Source organism: Vanellus vanellus, assembly GCF_965231255.1.
Source record: "Vanellus vanellus genome assembly, chromosome: 1".
In the NCBI taxonomy this organism is placed as follows: Eukaryota; Metazoa; Chordata; class Aves; order Charadriiformes; family Charadriidae; genus Vanellus; species Vanellus vanellus.
In genome coordinates this window covers 127,921,748-127,942,740 of record NC_138905.1, presented here as the reverse complement: position 1 = coordinate 127,942,740, position 20,993 = coordinate 127,921,748, and the positions used below count along the sequence as shown (strand labels likewise).

Here is a 20,993-nt window from a genome sequence, read left to right as displayed (position 1 = left end):
ACGGGTAAAACGCCTTGGATAAAAACCTTCCTCTCCCAAATCCTAGACACTTGTTTTTTTAGATCCAACTTTTTTCAGGGGTAGCATGGGAAAGATGTGGAAGAAAGTGCTTATTAGAGAACCATGGATTTATGAGTAAAAATGTAAAGCCCTTTAAATACTGGACTCTCCATATCCCTGTGTCCTCAGTTTTGAGTACCTGATAGATCATCTTGTGAGGGAAAGGACTGCTATTACAATAACCTGAAATACGTTTGGGGGGGGCATATACAAGTCATTATTTCATCCTGTATCTTTTATAGAGTAAGAGGTAGCCTCCCGAGATTTCAATTTTAAAACTTGGGTAAATATCAATGAAGTGTTTCTGAATTGTTATATTCATCTGACAGCCACCATCTGCTGTGTATGGATCACGCTGTTGCATCCATTTTTCTAGAGACTGCCAAAACCGATGAGGTCTGAAGGTTGGAAAGAGCTGGAACCGGTAATGGAAACACCTCGCCTATTCTTAGATCTGCATGTAAACATCTTGCTAAGTGTGAAGACTGTGACAGTGATCTTTTAAAATCACCACTGAAGAGCGCAGAAGCACTGCATTAGCGGCCCAGATCTGGGAGCTTTTACAAATGGCAACAGTGGCACAAGTTTCGACTCCGCAAGAACAACTCTTGTGGAAGCGTGGGCGGGCAGCATATGTTCCAGAGTTACATTACCAACTTTTGAGTGCTCATGCGGCTCTCAGGGACTTGAGAGAGAGGGGGAGAGAGAAAGATTTGGCAGAGAATAGACAAAACTATTGTCTCCGCACTCACGTGGAAACCAAACTCAATCCCTTCCAGGCATTTGGTTTTATTAAAGCAGAAACTAATAATTCACTGTTCAAAACAGACCTTCCCCTCTGGCTTATCTCCCGCTTTACAGATCCTGCTTGGAGCTCACATATTAGATACTTCCTCTCAAGACAGCCAATACTATTTTTCAAATATATGGATGGATTAGGAAGTCTCTTGACTCAGTGAACCAGCAATATACGCTTAGAATTTCCTGCATGAAATAGACAACTGCTAAAGAGTAAGTGTGCTCGAAGCAATAACTGCCAGCCTTTTAGACATTTTACATAAAAACTTAAGAATCGGCTTACTTCTTGACCTCTACATACAACCTGAATTAGAGTTAGAATATTTGCAAGGAAGAGTAACTGCTACACTTCATTTTTCTAAACAAACTGAGATAATGAACCTGAAGTTATCACCCTAAATTCAACCTCTGTTCTACTGCTTCCCACTGGGAAATCCACAGTAAATACCAGAGTAAAATACAGCAACCAAAAAATACTTTTCTTAAATTGCAAATTGTTACAAAGTTGTCAATGGCTGAAGATTTTTAATAACTATCAGTTACCAAAATTTTAAAAATATGGTTGTTTTCTCTGCATTTAAAACTAAAAATACCTGCAAATATACAAACAACTCATAATAACTTGAAGTGCTATTTAGTTAATGAATAACGAACAATCATGAACAAATTGTAATTTAGCTTTTGAAAGCTTCCTGCTTTCTCAGATGGTTTCTTTAAACTGTTAAAATTCTTTGTAAAGTGTCCTTTCTAAATCCCAGAGAAATATATAAATGAATAATTACTGAGTACATGTTCATTATCTTTTTCCACGTGAAATGAGTAGTGCTAATTTTTACTAAACATTTCTCTCAAATAACTTCAGCTGAAATTTGTTCAATAGAAATATCTGCTGCAGGGAACCAATTGTATAACCTTTAGGTTACTTTTATACAAATAGTTCTGAAGTTTAAACTAATATAGAATCTATGCTCACCAAGATTACCTTCTCTTTAGTCATCTAAGATTTCAGTTGCAACGATTTTCATATACCTTTATACCAGGAACTGAAATGAAGCAGCAAGGCTGAAGAACAGTCTTCAGACAGTAACAGACACTAGTCCCTCCTTTCTTGTGAGGATGATGATTAAACAAGTGCCAGAGATATGTTCATATTGTCACAACTACATAGTAATTCCTTACTCTGATTTAAATAGAAGAGGAAAGATCTGGATTTCTTTTTTAATAGGCCAAACCATCTAAAGTAGGTAGGGTTTTAGCCCACAGTAAAAATGTCAGCTAAAGTTGTATAACTTAAAGCAAGTAATTCCTGAGTTAATGGCATTTTACAAACTCCAACACAGCATCTGTTTTCAAATCAAATCCATAATCGACTAGTTTTATATACTTACTTGAAGTTCCTGATTGTTTGTTTGAGAATATCTGTATGTGTGGATAAACTTATTGCTCATCGTGATGATGCCGTTTAATTATCATTTGCTGTTTCAGAAGCTTTGCATACTATCCATAGAAATCCAGCAGAAAAGAAGAACAGCATTTTTAAGTAGTATTCTGATCAAGGGAACACAGCAATACTAATTTGGAGAAGCAGGGATATTGCTACATTTTGTGAGAGCAGTAGTACCCCTGCCAAATTAGTCTTAATTAAAAGATAGGGCTTCTTGTTATATAGATGGACAAATTTCATAGGAATAGAATGAATAATAAAGATGCTTTCTTCCCTTTTCTTCTTATTACACAAGGAAAGCAGTGAGTTCTCACTACCCACTAATTCACATTAATTGCTGAAGGGAAAACCAGTGGCAGTACCACCAATTTGCCTGGCAACTCAGAAAAATGGCAGGACAGGTTTAAAGGTTATACTGCTGCAGAAAAATTCACAGATTATCACTTGTAAGAGCCTCCAAACATAGTTTGAAAATTTATACTTAAGATAACTACATTTTTTGGAGAAATTCTCACTGTTCTCTTTCAAGTTCCTCTTCTTGTTACTAAAACAAACAAACCAACCCCAAACAAAACAAAAGAAAAAAAAGACAAAAAAAAAAATAACCAACCAACCGTACAGAGTGTATATACAACCATGTTTTCTCTTGAGCTAAAAATTTAGCACAAGTTCTACTGATTAGAAAGACAATCATTACAGAGGCATATCCAGAGGACAGAGTTCAAACATGAAGTTTTCCTTCAGTGACGTTACTTTAATAGTTAATTCATTAAGCTATACTATCTATACTCCAAATATCATGAGCGAGCAAATTTTTTAAAAACGACTTTTTCTGTAGACTTGCTGTGTTTAATGGTTGAGCAAAAAACCCTCTTGTTTTGTATCATAAGCCACAGGAGTAGCAACAGCAGTGACATAGTTTAATTGTACAAGGCTACACTCTTTCTTTACTTGACAGTTACTTTTCATATATATGACCACTCATCTAGCATAGATGAAACACCCCTCTAATTACCTGGTTTAGATTTAACCGTACATTTTTGTTCAATGGCAGTTAAGTGACAGCTCAGCTGTCAGTTTGTGATCTACATTAGCTCCCTGCTGTTATATCACAGAACTGATTCATGCATCTGTAGGGAAGAGAGGAGGGGGTTAGCAGCTGCTATATATTTATCAAAAAATTTCCCTCACATTCTAATATTTCTAATAATTTACCCTCCTTTTTTTTTTTAATGCGCTATACAAATATGTTCTGATCCAAATTATTTGCCAAACTGTTTTTAGTTAGAACGATTAATAATTACCACCTTCCCAAATTTGTTTTTCTTCCGCAAACCACGTTGCCATGGTTCTTTTACAGAATGTTACTTTTTATGCTACCAATTGTTATGAAAGCATATTCTAAAAATTGGTCTTAGGGCATGATTCATAACTTCAGGTTACTCAGTTTCTGAGAACATGATCCAAGTATCAGCCATGTGTAACAATATTCAGATTACAGTTTATCTTAGGATTTATGAAAATTAATGTACCACAGCTATGAAAGTGTGTTACTGCCTTCAACTGCCAAGTTACATAATTACAAAATATTCTTAACTATATGCTCTTTCCTTTTAATGAAATAAATAATGAAAAAATTAATAAAGGAGACATGGACACATAATTTAAATTCTAAGTTGGATCTACTTTAACATTGGTTGTATTTGTAACAAGCTCTCTACATTATATTATATTGTATTATATTATATTGTATTATATTATATTAATTATATTATATTATATTAATAATATTGTATAATGTACTTTATACATTATATTGCATTTGTCTATTGACATAATGCAAACTCCTGTTAGAATAATGACGATGCAGTCTTTTTGGACAGGAAGTGTTACACAGATTTGGGTGCTACATTCTATCTATATTAGCATGTCGCAAGACACTAAAGGAGTAGACACAAAGAGCAAAATAGTTGGTGGTGAGGACTCAGCATCCACACTGTACGAGTGCCTATGAATGTTTTGCTTATGAGTAGTTCTATTACACTCCCATGAACTTAAACACCCATTAATAGCTGAAGAACATTAGACGACCATCTGGAAAATATTCTCCAGCTATTTCATGCACTCGAGTACTGCTGCATTGTACAAATGAAAGTGCAGTAAGTAGGGATGTGGAGTGACACCCAAAAAACACGCTGTTGCTGTGAACTGCAAGGCTAACAAAGATGCATCTTTCCTTGTGGGTTCCCTTCAAGTAAAGAAAAGCAGTAGAGGTGCCAGGCAAGAGGCATGATCTAGAGAAAATTAATGCATCTTTTGTTTGATCTCTTATTGTTGCGGCTCTCTGTAAAACAGTTATGAACTTAAAACACACTGACACCTCCCACAGATGGCTTCTACCTCCACTGTCCCCAAAGCATGGCTCCCAAGTGCTAAAGATCTGCCAAGACTTTTGGGGGGGAACTATTCCTTTAGCCAATATATGCTATGGGAAGAAAAACATCACTGAGTTGGCTACTTCTGATCTACAGCTTATAAATCTATTGGAAGGTAAAATCATTTGTGGAGCTGAGTGAGAAGAGTTTGAGTAGACCCAGCAGCAGGATGAGTAGGAATCCTGTGCTACTATTCATCCTTCCTTCTCAGTCTACCATCTAAAGAGTAGGATTTTTGGAAAAGAAAAGTATGTCCAAAGGATGACTCCTCCTCTCTTTATACACTAGGCTATATCATGCTAAGGTCAATCCAGTTCCAAACTGAACTATTCCTTATCTGCCTTCTGACTTGCATTTCCAGATCTAGCTGGTAAGAACAGCGTGCTGCTTCTTGCTTCCCCTTTAGAGTTGTAGACTGACTTAGCTGTAGACAACTGAACAGCATTCCTGTGATCAGCAGCAATGATAGTTCCACACGCTAAATCACAGAATCCTTCTTGTAATCATATATGAGAAAAAAGACACAGCCTGATTTTTAGAATTCGTAATGAATTTGAAAGGCTGTCGGCTACTGATGAGTAACAGTCTGATTCAGCCTGTGCTATCTAGAAGTCACTAACAGAGTAAAATCCACAGAACTATTGAAATATACCTTAGAATTACTTTTAAAGTAAAAGATACATTTGAAAGTACACCTCTGCATCCTGTACCGGCTCTACTGTTGCATGTTTGTTTTCTTTGCCTTTGAGACTCATTAGACTGCCGCAGGCTGGTCTGGACAAGACGAAATGAAATAAAACTACATTAATGCTTTCATGAAAGAAAAAGGAAGAAATCCCTGGGCAGGCAATAATCACAGAGAGTACTTTCTCCCTTTTTCCCTTAACTAGCTTTTAGCTGATGTCTTTTAATAGACTTGACAATCTTTTTCAGGGTGAAATGGAACCTGAAATTTGCATTCACCTTGGGGGAGGCCAAAGCTGACAAGTCTTCAACATCAATCTCCCTTACATCATGCAGAACAGAACAGAACAGAACATAGAGGGATTTTTCAAAACAATAGAATAGGTAATGAGGCCTCACAAATCCGAAATTTCCTTACTGGAATTATTTCCAGCACAGTGCTAGGGAAATGTTTATACAAGTAGCACAATTGATGGCGTTTTTAATGACTGTGAGGAAATGTTGTCTACAGGCCAGCGGTGCCAACTGCCGGAACTGCTTCTCAGGCTGGACTGAAAGGCAAAGGACACCAACAAAAGACACATGTACTTAGAATTCAGATTGATTGCTTTCATTATGACAGCTGGCAAAAAATAGAGTTTGTAGCTGGGCAGTGACTGATGAAGTTGTAAGGTAAGGGTTCTGCTGTTTACCAAGGTTTAACAATCAAGGAGGGCAGGAATCCTTCACAGCTGGAAGGCATCCTTACAGAGTTTCAGGCTTCACCAACTGATCTAATTTTATTAATATATATGGGGCTTAGATAATAAACCTGCATCAGCCTAATCGCCCTCCCTTTCAGTGAGGCTATTCTAATTTCTGGAATAGTGATGAGTGGATTTCATAGTGTTCAGGGCCTCAATTAGAAAAAAACATACAGATCAGCAAGGTGTATGGTTTACAACACGAATCACTGCAAATCCTTATAATCTGGTTGATATGTTTACTGAATGAGTAGATTGTCTTGTTTCTGTCAGAGATGCAATATATGGTTGTAGTCAAAACATTAGGTATTCAGGCTAAATAAAAAATTACCATTATTGTCAGAAGACACAAACTGTACATGGTTGTCAGTACAATGAGATTTATCACAAGTACTCAATATAAAAACAGGAAGATCAGTTATTTTCATTTCACAGAAGGCTACCAAATATACTCAACTGGTTACCATGTATTTCTTTAAGACCACTTACTAGATGAAATATATCAGGAATCTTGATTAATCCATCTATTTAATCAGAATATAAAAATATAAACACATTCTTGATTAGACAATTAGTTTCCTTCTCAAGATTTTTGAGCTACTCTGTGGACATTCTCAAGTGTATGACATATATATAAAACTGAATCACTCAAAGAAAATGCAAGCTGCATTTAAACTATATAGTAGTCCATTGAAAAATCCTAGCTTCTTGAAGATTCAGGGTCTAATCTCAAGCCTCTTCGCAGTTTCTGTGAAACTATTAGGACTATCATGTACAACGTTTAAAGATCTATGTTTCACGCAAATAAGCCAATGTATCAGTCTTTTCTACAGTTGCATACATTAATTAATGTTTTAAGAATTCAAAGATGAACCCCTAATTATTTAGAAGACATAGTCAAAGTGATCGGAACACACAAAAAATGGAGACTACATATAGGAAAATTAAAGTACCATTATTCCACAAACTGAAACTTAGCTAAAACAGACTCTCCTATGAGTTCAGGATCTCACTCACTGCTTAGACTCACTGTCCTCCTTTTAATAGTTGAAATAAAGTTAGGAATAGGAGGGCGATCTACCTATAAAAACTAAAGCCTCCTCACACTGTACTTGACCCTACCAGCCCTTGCAGTAGGACCTACACTTAGGTCTTGGCCATTAGAATCTTCATTTTCATGCTGGGAAATATTTATGTTACTTCTTACAGTTTCCTGCACGTTGAGCAGATCAACATGATTTTTAACTCTATGAATGTTTGCCATGCACACACTGGGCAGGAAATGATGAGGAATTGAGGGAGCTTCACATCAGAATTACACTCCTTTCTTCAAAGTAAAGGCTATACTCTTACTTGACAAATTAAATTCTTCTTCTACAAAAAGAAAAATCTCCTCTTTTATTTAAGTGTTTTACAATCAGAGCTTCACAATTTGATATTCACTGCAATACTTCCTAACAGCAATTGCAGGTTATGAGTAAGACAGCTTGCTTGATCCTGGAGAGTGGGACAAAAAATGAGGTCTTCTTAACACCACTTCTAAGATTTCATTTAAATCATTGGTATGGTCAAGTATTGGCATCAAGGAAGTTTGTCATAGATTGACTTTTGCTATAAGGAGCTGCTGTGCTATGAATCATTTTAAAAGGTCAATGGGATTTAGCAAATCTTGTTACTTTTCACCTAATATTTTTAAATGTCATTGATGGAAATCTAATTCTTTTACGATGCACTGGATTTTTTAAAACAGTAAAATCTCTAATCTTAAGATATTGCTTAATTATCTCTTCATTGCTTTGACTTACATCAACTGATAAGAAACCAAAAAGGCTAACTGGTGGAGCTCAGTTTTGAAAGCTTGGTTTTGATAGCCACACTTCAAAGTGCATCCAGGACAAGCATTGATAAAATCCAAATTATTTTCTTCCTTTCAACACGCTTGATCAGTGTTTTTTTTCTTAAAAAAAATAATTTTTTTTTCAGAAATACTACAAGAGTAAAATATGAAGGTCTAATTGGAAAACAAATGAAGATTATTACCTTATCATACTCTTCATCTTGGAAGAGAGATAATTCAGAATGGATATATAGAAGTCTACAAAATCATGAGTAGCATGGAGAGACAGGATAGGGTTTAACTGTCCACTGACTCCTGTAATTTAAGAACTAGGGGGCATCAAATTAAAATAAAGAACACAGCTAAAAATAAAGGTAATAGCTCCTCCTCCATGGTCAGCAAACACTTCAAATTCAAAGTCAAAGGAGGTTATGGATACTAAATGTATACATAAGTTTAAGGGTAGACCTAGCAGCTCAGCAAAAGCCTGAACAGAAAACCCTTAAAAGCTGTGAAAGTACCATATTATATGTACATATTTTTGATTTTTCCCTTGACATTTTCGGCCACACCTGGAGATAAGTCCAGGGTTCACACCATAGGTCTAGATCTTGGTCTGAACTGCTCTATTGAACTCTTTATAGGCAGTGTCTAGAGAGTGAGTTCAGAGAGCCCAGCAAAAATATTAGAGGAAGAACAACTGAGCACTTAACCTTTTATTGCCTAAAAAACAAATATTGAGCTGTGACTATTCATTGTTATTCAGAAATTATACGAGGGTCTGAACTTAGAACACTAATTGTCATCTGTTTGCTAGACTTCCAAGTGATGTACTTGCCTCGCCAGAAAGCAATAGAGTGGTTTATATATGACTATTCTGCTTCATAATATCCCCATTCATTTTAAACTTATTTTAAATGTAATCTGAAATCATGTACCAAACTGTCTAGCATGGTAAAAAAACACAAACAAACAAATGTAAAAAACCCTAACCTTCCCCTGCCTAAAAAAACCCTGGGGAGAAAAGTGAGAAATAAACCTATCTTAAAAAAGATCAACTGCAAACTGAAGAAACAGACTGTGGTCCAGTCCTTGCTTGGGAACACAGGCATGTGGAATTACCGTGACAAAACTTGAAATCAACATTTGATTCTGCTATTTGCAAAATATTGGCATCGGGCATTTATCAGACACAGGAGATGCCTTGGGTACTGATGTTCTGGAAGAAAAGCTGAGAAATGGAAGTAGTTCACTGTCCCCAAAAGTCTGAATGTAACAATATAAAACAGCATTAGCACTATTAAGGGACAAATTTGAGGCAATTTCTTCTTTTTTACTAGCATTTTCTTGGCAGAAAAAAATGAACACACATAGAAGAAGAAAAAGAGATGAAAATCTTTTTAGTATTCTAACACTGTATTGACCTTTAAAGCATTGTATCATACCATGCAATCTGTGGAGGGCATTCTAGTGGCCACATGGACAACAAAAAATTAACCCTAATTCAATTTAGAGACAGATGTGTTTCAAATTAGAGGAATTATTGGCTTTCTATGTTAAAAAAAATAGGAAAAAATATTATCTTTTAAAATTAAAAAGCCAATTCCTTCAAGTTATGGGTCAAATTCTGAGGTTTTTACTGTTTATTCATCCATTTCCCAGAAACCCACACTATCTACTAAAGAGTAAGGACTATAGTAAGATTTGAATCTAAACTTCTGGCTCCACTAAATTCATTTTAATGGAGCTACCTCTGGGACGAGATGGAAGCCAAAATTACTGTTTACAGCTGGATGAACCAATCTAAAAGTTAACCACTTATGCTAAGTTACACTAGTTCTGCTGACAGCAAGCATGGATAATAGATGAAAAGATGAATTATAAGGAATCATCATCTTCTGGTTATTGGAATTACCATTCTACTACTCTATTTCTAAATGCATTTATTAGACATTATACAAGTCATGGCAGTCTGGTGAAGTTCCCACTGACTGGAAAAGGGGAAACATAACCCCCATTTTTAAAAAGGGTAAAAAAGGGTAAAAAAGAAGACCCATGGAACTACAGTCTCACCTCTGTGCCCAGCAAGATCATGGAGCAGATCCTCCTGCAAAGTCTGCTAAGGCACATGGAAAATAAGGAGGTGGTTCATGGCAGCCAACACGGCTTCACTAAGTGTAAATCATGCCTGACAGATTTGGTGGCCTTATATCATGGCATTGCAGCATTGGTAGATAAGAGAAGAGCAACTGATGTCATCTGCCTGGACTTGTGCAAAGCATTTGACACTGTCCCACACAACATTCTTGTCTCTAAATCGGAGAGACATGGATTTGACTGATGGACCACTTGGTGGATAAGGAAATGGCTGGATGGTTGCACTCAAAGAATTGCAGTCAACGGCTCCATGTCCAAGTGGCGAGCAGTGACAAGTGCTGTTCCTCAGCAGTTGGTACTGGGAGTGGTGCTGTTTAACATCTTTGTTGTTGACATGTACAATGGGATTGAGTGCACCCTCAGCAAGTTTGCCAACAATACCAAGCTGTGTGGTGTGGTCAACACACTGGAGGGAAGGAAGGCCATCCAGAGGGACCTGGACAGGCTTGTGAGCTGGGCCTGTGCAAACCTCATGAAGTTCAACAAGGCCAAGTGCAAGGTCCTGCTCATGGGTCAGGGCAATCCCAAGAACAAATACAGGCTGGGCAGAGAATGGATTGAGAGCAGCCCGAAGGAGAAGGACTTGGGGGTGTTGGTTGATGAGAAGCTCGACATGAGCTGGCAATGTGCACTTGCAGCCAAGAAAGCAAACCGCATCCTGGGCTGCATCAAAAGAAGCATGGCCAGCAGGTTGAGGGAGGTCATTCTGCATCTCTACTCTGCTCTTGTGAGACCCCCCATGGAGTACTGTGTCCAGCTCTGCAGCCCTCAGCACAGGAAAGACACGGACCTTTGGGAGCAGGTCCAGAGGAGGGCCACAAAAACAATCAGAGGGCTGGAGCGCCTCTCCTATGAAGACAGGCTGTGAAGACTTGGGGTTGTTCAGCCTGGAAAAGAGAAGGCTCCGCAGAGACCCTATAGCAGCCTTCCAGTACCTAAAGGGGGCCTACAGGAAAGATGGGGAGGGACTCTTTATCAGGGAGTGTAGTGATAGGATGACGGGTAATGTTCTTAAACTGGAAGAGGGTAAATTTAGACTAGATATTTGGAAAAAATTATTTACTGTGATGGTGGTGAGACACTGGAACTGGTTGCCCAGGGAAGTTGTGGAGGCCCCATCCCTGGAAGTGTTCTTGGCCAGGCTGGATGGGGCTTTGAGCAACCTGGTCTAGTGGGAGGTGTCCCTGCCCATGGCAGGGGGGTTGGAACTTGATGATCTTTAAGGTCCCTTCCAACCTAAACCATTCTATGATCCTGTGATAATTGATCTCGAAAGTGTATCCTTAGCACAGTTTATTGCCTTTGTATATTTTAATATAAATTAATATATATACTTGTGTGTATACTTTATATTACATATACACTTACAAAAGGCCAAAAAGGAGTATAATTTTCCATATTCACCTTTTTTTGGCTGTTACTGGAGGGAGGAAAACAAAAGTAGGTTTCCCTTGAAGAGCTAGCAAATTTCTGCCTTCTGAAAAATGACATTTTCACCCAGCCAGAGAACTCTTTTCAAGCATTCTCTTCAAACAAGGATATTTCTTTTACTGATATACAGTGATTAAACTAATTGAAATTAGATTAGAGCTTAAAAATAATGACTTTTTCAATATGGCACACTTATTCAATATTTTCATTTCCATTAAATAGCCTAATTATAATCTGGTTTATTAGCAAAATGCAAGCTTAAATGCCTTCAGCCATGACAAGCCAAAAGAATTTTAACAAAACTTGAGGAGCATAAAACTGGGTTTGATAGATTTAATTATTCAACCTCCACTTTGAATTTTATGTTGAGAGAAAGAATACATCCAAAAGTGATAGGTAGCGTGATTAGTCTCATCAATATAAAACTGCAAACATTAGTTGAATCAAATTATTTCTAAGTGTTTCGATACCTTTTCATACCTGCAGTTATCTTTTGAGACAAATTTTGCACCATAAGGATAGTAAGACGCAGAATTAACAGTGCAAAACAAACCTAAATGTAACTGGAAAATCCTGTGTTGTTCCCATTCAAGATCATGAATCTAGTCAGAATGTATTATAAGAAAGACAGATGAAAACAAATGTAATACTACTTAGCACAGAAATTCCTGAGCAAATTAAAAGAGGACAGTGACAGAATGCCTTGTTAAAGTCATTTAAATTTGGGGGGGGCAGTACAAACAGAATTTTGTTATTTCCTTTTAACTGATCTTTTGCACTGAAAGCAGAAGAGAGCAACTCTGTCCTGTCTCCAAGACCTGACCAACAGTAATTCCATGGTGCTGCCAAGGTAGACCTACTTGTTTCTTCAAAATTCTCTGCACTCTTCAACAGAGGATTCCTTTTGCAACATCAGCTGATGGTCACTGCCTCAGGCCATCCATAATGGTCAGAATATCTACAGAGTTACAAACTCAGTTTGAGCCCTGCCACACACATCTTGCCACCCCTTTTCACACAGTATGAACTATTGTCCTGTCACAGGCGTTACATTTCAAACAGACACTCATTTATGACCTACCAAAGGCTGAGTTAGCCTAAAGAATTTCCATGTGTCATACACAAAACTACAATCTGCAAGCAAATATATTCATCAAAGTCTTTTTTAATGTCTATAGCACTGATGATGCTCAGGTGACATATATCAGGATGATCCCATACTGTCCACTGTTCCTGGGATGCCCCCGAGCCCTCCGCCCCCTGGGGACTTCCTCCCTGTCTGTAGGCTGGTAGTCACTGTGGCCACATTATCTACCATTAAGAAAAGCAAGACTTTAATATACACCTTGCTCATTTCAAAACTCTGTCCTGCCACCCTTACCTCTGCTGTAGCCAGTTTTTGATGTTTCAGGAATCTCTTCAGTTGTGTAAGACGGGAAAAGCACTTTTGACATGCTGAGGATAAACTTGTATTGCATTTGATGATAAGATACAGCTATAACCAGTCCAAAACCAGTGTTATTAGTATTTTAAATTAAATGTTGCTAATCCTTTTCTTTCCAAGGGCCAGGAAGGAAGAAGACAGTCTCCGAGGTCAAAAAGAGATCAATGCATTCATTAAATCTGACTCGTTGATGTAGCAGATGCACCTGGTGTCTATGCTTTCTAAAAATTTATCAGCTTTTCAAGCAATTTCAAGTCTTCACCTTTACAAGTCTCTGTCTACTGTTTTCACCAGTAAGCTCTCCCAATGTTTTATTATTCTCATTACTAGGACATTCCACGCAAGATTACATACTTCTCAGACTTACATTTTTGGCCACTAGCTCTTGATGCATGTTGGTCAGCAAAATCGAGAGACCGTCACCATCTTTTCAGTATTCTTTAGTGAATGATCACATTCCTTCTCCATTTTTTCTCTGGGAAACTAAGTTACTTAGCCTTCATATGACAAGGCCTGCTTTTGCAGTCCCCCATGCTTTTAGTGAATTTCTTTGGTTTTCTTCCAGTATTTCAATACAATTCTTAATCTCCAAGAACCAGATCTGTGAACAACATTCTAAGAGCAGTACCTCCAGCATCATTAGCTTTCTGCTTGTATCTGACCATTCTTTAGCAGTCAAGGACTGTATTAGTTCAATTTACCAGAGTCACGCTGACAGCCTACAGTGAGACATTAGGTTGGATAATCCCAGTCACATTAGAGACAGAAAGCTCTCCCACTTCAAAATGAACTCCCTGGCATGTAACCAGTCGATTCAGTAATAGTAATTCCGCAACAGTAACTAGGTGTATTATTTGTTAGTCAAAAATCTTTGAGTCATCTTCAAAATTCTTCAGTAAAAATGTTTTTTACGAGATTTTCCATAGAGATCTGAAGAAGAGGTATAGCTACTTCTTTATCCCCTTCATCTTCCTAGAAAGGAATTATCCCCATTCAGGTCAAGAATTTCAGTGCCCCATACATTATAAAAGTATGTTGGATTTTACTATAAGCATTTTTTGCAAGTTTCCATACTGAATTACATAAATAGTTATAGGTAAAGTTAAAATGCACCTTGAGAATTTATCATACAATAGGAGTCAACAATATACTTTAAATCTAGTTTTTACTTTTACCATTTTAACAGTATTTTCAGATCAGAGAATGATATAAGACAATGCATGATCCTGTAGGACAAAAAACTACACTATTCTTTTCAAGGTCTCACATCACATATGCTTTTAGTCTAACTTTCGTGTTTCTTAGTACCACCAGACACCTCCCTACCACCAGGCTCACCTGACAACAAGATTTTGAAAACATCATTATCTGTTTCTCAGCCCTACAGAAGTTCACGGTCAGGATACTAAACTTTATGGAAAGAAGAGCAAACCAGAAGCGACATATGAACAATGGTATTTCAAATATTTTGAGAAATGTTTTCTGGTTTGGATTTTTTTCCCCCACATAAACACATGCTGACATGTAAAACCAGCTGAGGAGACTCTTCTCCTTTCCCAGCACCTCTTACTGGAAGAGGTAGTCCCCTAGTACTTGTACCACCTATTTTTATTTGCAAAAATATTTCTGCAGCAAAATACTGTATTTATAGAACCTGTTACCATCATCTATTATTAAAGTCAGTATTTCTTAGCTGCTTACAGTCCATGCAGAAAGTAGGACACCTAGATGCTAAAGCCAATATCCATTTACAGAAGATAAGAAAAATATTAGCTCTGAAAATAAAAACCTTAAAAAGTATAATTCAAAGATAAATACAATTACAAATCTTTCGAGAATAAACAATATCAATTGAGCAAATGCACTAAACAGTTATTTTACCTTTACCTTCTTAAATAATTTAAAACATACAACTTATTTAAAATGATGTAATCATTCTTCTACAATGACTAACAATCTCATTAATTTCTGAGAGTGAAAGTATGTATTTATCTAGTAATGCAAATATTAATGATTAACGAAATCTAAATGACAATAAAAATTTGGAATGCATATGGAAGGAGGGTACAAAAAGAGACTTATTCGGTTGTGGACTGTACAGAAACTGCTTGAAGTTTTTATAGAATTCAATCTTATCTGAGATCCAAAATTAGAAGCAGATGTCAGCAGAATAAAAATGTAATTATTCAAACAGGATAAAGAAGACTGTTTTTCAAGCATTCATATCACTGAGCTTAAATGAGGTCTTAGTAAGTACTGAGTTTTATTATTCAAAAAGTGATTGTGTGTGGTCACTTAATAAAATTGATTAATCCTCTCTGATAGCAGCCAGACCAACAATAAAAATTACATCTTACTTCTAATGCAGTAGAACAAAATTAAACATTTAGAGTAATCTTACCAGAGCTCTGCATTTCACATCTATCTTTCTTTCTGGTGCTGCAGGTATGCTGTTAATCTTTAAGGAGAACCACACTTTGCAATTTGAAGAACTTCCTCCTATGTTAAAAAGAACAAAATGCCTTACAAATCATCTCATGAGGTGATCAATCCTAGCAGCATTCAAATCAATGAGAAATTTTGACTTTTAGCAGAAATGCCAGTCAGTGTTCATATTGAGACAAAGAAAATCATGAACTGATTTAATTGCTGTCAACCAACTGCGCTATCTAATCCCTTCTTGTCTGGATTCAAAACAGTAACAAAATCAATATATACACTAATGCACTTTGCCCAGACTACTGAATTGTTTCAGAATTTTAAATATCATTGATTCTTAACTGTTTTTCTTCAACAAAGACAATGCTAAAAATATTCTAAATTACTGTTTTATTCAAAGCTCATCCACCGTAGATTCAAAACTACAAGTTACCCATTAAACACATCAGAATTTTCAGTTACATAGAATCCATCCTTAAATATACACTGATTTATACTGCAATGCATTTTTCATGAGGTTTTCAGACAGGATGTCCTGAGTTGTCGTGATAACAAACAAGTTGGCATTAAAGAGACCAAGAATGCTCAAAGATGGTAAATACATGCATTAAAACATTCACACATCAGTATTATCCCATTAGATCAGATTCATTATCTATCTTATCCCAAGCTCTGTTATCAATGACTAGCAAAAGTTTGGCCAGAAAAATCATACAATAAACTTTTGTAAACTCACATTTAATTATATGATAAACTAGTGAGAAATCCAGAAGATTTTATTCCCTTCAGTATTTTATACTATCTAGTCCAAAAAGGAGAGATGGGAAATTCTAACGATATGTACAAAAGCTGAAATGCATCAGAGACTCCCTTTCAATTTTGGAGATCATTTATGAAGCCACAGTAGACTATTTATCACACATATGTGCATGCTCGTGAAATTATAAACATAGATTTTAAATTGTGCTGATGCTGATGATTATGAAACCCTTAAATAATTGGAATTTGCATGAATGTTACTATTAAGGCCAGAAACAGGGAAGTGTTTACTACCAGCAACCGTGGGAAGCATAGGCAAGCAGGTCTTTGAATTGGATGCAGTCCATCAGACTGACAGTATTTTTATAATTTTATGTTATATCAAGCAAAATCAAATCAAAATTAGTTCATCTAATATGACCTGTGCTATATCACAGAACTTAAATTCTCTTCAGTTATGTATAATTGTGCAACTTCAGTCAAGCAATCTGGTTTTGCTAAAGCATATCTTCCACGTAGACTTTGAGTCTTGATTTGAAGATATCCACTAGCATTTTGTTCTGGTGGCTGATTACTGGCATTGGAAGACATTTAAATATGAGCCTAATTTCTGATTTCCATTAGATTTTCTTCAATGTCTGGCCAAAAGATCTTGTAATGACTTTCTCTGACAGATTTAAGAGATCTAGCATTGTGTCAAGCATTTTCCTGTATTTAGAACATAGCCATGAATGGCTCAGTCTTGTTCAGATAAGTGACAGAGGTTGAGCCCAAAGTCTCATAAGGCCTGCTCTCCACAACACAAATATTTCATGTGCCAATTTTTTTTGCAAGTATAAACAGTTGTTCTGCACCTTTTGAAATATAGAATCATAAAATCATAGAATTGGTGAGGTTGGAAGGGACCTTTAAGATCATCAAGTGCAACCATTAATATATACACAAGAACTTCTTTCAGTATTCCTCTTTGTAAGTATATTGTATGAGACGAAAATAACCTTAATCCTCCTACTCACACTTCCCTGAATTATACACTGCAGAGCTACGTTAGCTGTTCTGTTTCACTACAGCATTTGTCTTGGGAGTTCCTACTGTTTTTCTTTTCTGCTGTGACCCCAACTCTATTCAGACCCTCTGCTTTCCTTGTTGCAGCTTACCATTCTGCGCCTATGACTTTATTTCTAACCCTATTTCCAATAAAACTGTGTCTGACTAGCTTTAATTACATTACTTTCTTTAAATCTTCACTGAATACATCCTGTATTAACTTATTCATTCTTTCGTTCAGGCTAATTTGATATGCATACAATTTACTGGGTTATAATACCAGCAGAATATTATAGTCTTCCAGGCTCTGGAATAGCCTCAGTATCTTAAGATCTATAAAAATTAACATCATTGAGGTAAAGACATCTTCTGTATGTCCATTAAAGGATCCTGACACACACGTGACCCCGAGTTTAATCGATTACAAAAAGTGAAAAAAGTATTATACAGAAGAGAGATGACTTCTGCAAGAAGGGAGGATCCCCTTACACCGAATCAGAACACATCACCTGGAACGTGAAATAAAAGTTCTCAAATGAAGACCAAAAGAAAATCAAAAGGTGTTGATAGCTTGGGACATCACATCCTTAAAGAATGCAGTCAAGCTGTAGAAAAAGGTACAACAGAAGTCTATAAAATTCAGGTAGGAAACAACAAAGCGAAATGTCAACAGTGAAGTTCCATTTACACAGGATATGTGGTTAAACAGGAGGACAAAGGGATTTATTAAAGTAAAGCAACACATTCACGAATGAATGATCTGTATTATTACGGAAAATAGAAAAGTGAACTGTTATTTAAACCAAAAATTAACAAGGCTGCCTCCCTGTCCCCAAACCTCCAAAAAAACGCATACAAAAAAAAAAACAACCTTCAGTGACAACTAGCTAAAGACTTAAAAAAGCAGTAGTAAAATCTTTCCAGACACATCTGAAACTGGTAGCCTGCCAAACTCAGAAGGGCTGATCGATGATCAGGGTGGAAAAGCAATGCCCAAGTAACGTAAGGCTGCAGCAGAAAATATAAATGAATTCTTTGCAGTAACTTTTGCTATAGTGGAGTTCAGGGGCTTCCGACACCCACCCTAGAGCTTGTTTTGAGGGGAATGGTCAGAGGGACTTTCTCAAATTCAGGTTTCAGCAGGAAAGGTTTTGGAGCTGACTGTTAAAGAGGAACGTAGCAAATCACCTGGGCACGAGAGTTTCTGCCCAACAGTTCAAAAGGAACTCATGTATGAAAGTGTGGTGGTGCAAACCAGCGTGTGGCCTGTTGCTTAAGTCAACTTCAGGTACAAAGAAACGAAAAGGCAGACAATGTGCTGCCAATTTTTAGACAGGTCTCTGAGATAAGTTGAGAAATTACAGATGTGAGTTTGTTTATATATTCCAAAGAAAATTATTAAGAATCACAATAAGGGAGAAAAGCCACAATGCACAAAACTATTTGAATTGACAAAGTCAGCAGCAGTGTGACTAAGGGCGATCTGGTTCACATAGTACCCTGTTTTTCCAAAAACCTGTTTCTAAGATCCCTTTACAAAGGCTTCTAAGGAAACTAAGCTGCACAAGAGGGAAAGTTAGACGATGGGATTAAAATACAGAAACCAAAGAACAGGAAGAAATGGCTATTTCTGACCATGAAGAGAAAAAAAGAACAAAGTGAAAAGGCTTGCTCTTGGTATGAAAAGTCCTTAACCACTTTTTCTCCTTAGGACAGATATTTTAAGTGTCACATTCTGTCTCTAACAAACTGATCAACTGGAAACGTATCATCTCCAGCATACTTTCACTTTTTCCCTAATGCACAACCATAAGTTTTGTGGAACTGCTTTGTTACTTGTTATTATGATGTTATGCCTTCCAGCGATTAATACATTGTGGTGTGGCAACCCCTCCCCCTGCTTTAGGCCACTTGGTACTTGGTGTGATTTCCTCCCAACCTGGGCCACGTAATAAAATAATGGACAAGAAAGTAACATAATGGTCTAAAATGAAAGAAAGAAAAGGGGGAGAGCAACAGACCAGAACACAATGGCAACTCCTTAGTGTGCCTGGTTTCCATGGCTCCTACTCTTTGAAGATAATAACTATAATCGATCACTCCTGACAACATAGGGATCGTGGCCACAGAGGTGGGGATACCAGGACCCCAAGATCTAGCAAGTTCTGGACTTGCATAACCAGTGAAAAGTACCGGAATATTCTATTTTCTGCTGGGCTGGAGTGGAAAAGTACCTGAGGAAATTCAATTATCTCAGATACTGTAAGTAGCAATTCTAGTAAAGACCCTTTGGCCTCTTCTGGATCACAGTGGGCTGTGGCCAGTATCTCCCCTGAATTGGGATGCTGCTCAGGCAGACACTTTGAGGATTAGAAGACCAGGGCGAGTCAATCCCTCTCGAGTCTCAATTATCACCCGTTGAGGAATGCTGATGCATTGCGGGTATTTAAACTTGGGAAAAGGGAAATTTTTAACTATAGGCTGGCCTGTCTTTCATCCACCCATCCATCTTTATGCTTCCGATATACACATTAGCTTTATGGATGTGGACGTTCTTCCATTTGCCCATGCACACGTAAGAGTTAAAAGCGGTACCTGTTGGCTCATTAGAGTCATGTGCTACTAAGGGATCTTGATCTCAGTGGTTAGAGATGCATGTGTGTGTTTATATGCTTATATGTATATATATCAATTTGAAATCTATGCTTTTTTGTATATGTATCGATTTGGGGTACCTTATAGTAAGTTAGTGTGAACCTTGTCATCTTCAAATCTGTAATTAACAGAATTCAACTTTTTTGATAAAACTCTTTGTAAATCTTTTAGATCAGTTAATGAGTAAGTGCTTCTAAAATTCAAACTCTTGATCTACCTCAAATCATTAATAAATTTTGAATCACTGCTAAATCATAACCATGTCAAATATGCCTATCCGCGACATAATACATCTACACTGCTACCAAGATATTTTTCCATATAGACTTACAGCCTCTTTTGTTGTCTCTGATCACAGATTTTTCCTCTGTACTCTTAATTTTCTTTCATCACTTCTGTACTTCACAATTGCAGTAATGTAGAAGTGTACCTTTTCTCTTCTTGCTTTTATACATAAATTCATTGATTCTGTTCAACAAATTGCTTAAAAATACCCTAATTCCTGATATGTCTCAAAAGCAAAGCTTTCAGGTCAAGTTGCTTTCTTTTTAGTTTTGAGTTCAAGTATTTTGAGCCTTTTTTTTTTTTTTGTAAGGAACTCTTCATTCCTTTTTTTACTCTTTATGCATTTTGTTGTTTAGATTTATTTCTCTTTAATTTTTCCTCAATTTTGGAAAAATCAAGTATTTTTTCTGGAGACCCTAAATAAACAACACAGCCCACAGATTACCTTTCTGGATAACAGCTATCATGTTTGGGAGGGAATATCTTATATGTATTTTTAAATATTACATGTATTTAGATACTTTAGATCATAACATTATTTGCATAACACCTTCAATGGGTATTTCCCCCAAAATTGTCAAATACTTTAATTGAAACACTTTTCTTAGCACATGGAAAGGACCTGGCAATTCTTTGCTGAAGGAGCAGCGTTCCTTTTATTTGTGCAGCTGAATTCTTCAGCAAACAAACATTCCTGCAAGTAGTGCTTAGTATGAAGCCTTGAACTTGCACAAACTTCGATGTTCTGTCAACTTTTACTCAGTGAAAACATAGA

General features: G+C 36.8%; 1 protein-coding gene across 1 annotated transcript in view; it reads right to left on the bottom strand.

Moving 5' to 3' along the window:
* Positions 1 to 20,993, bottom strand: part of CFAP47 (cilia and flagella associated protein 47) — a gene marked incomplete at both ends in the record, with an annotated part of 360,013 nt that overhangs the window by 108,583 nt on the left and 230,437 nt on the right. The window contains one exon of the mRNA XM_082490749.1: positions 15,435 to 15,532. Within this exon, the coding sequence (XP_082346875.1) occupies positions 15,435 to 15,532 (98 nt within the window). The remainder of the gene's footprint in view (positions 1 to 15,434; positions 15,533 to 20,993) is intronic.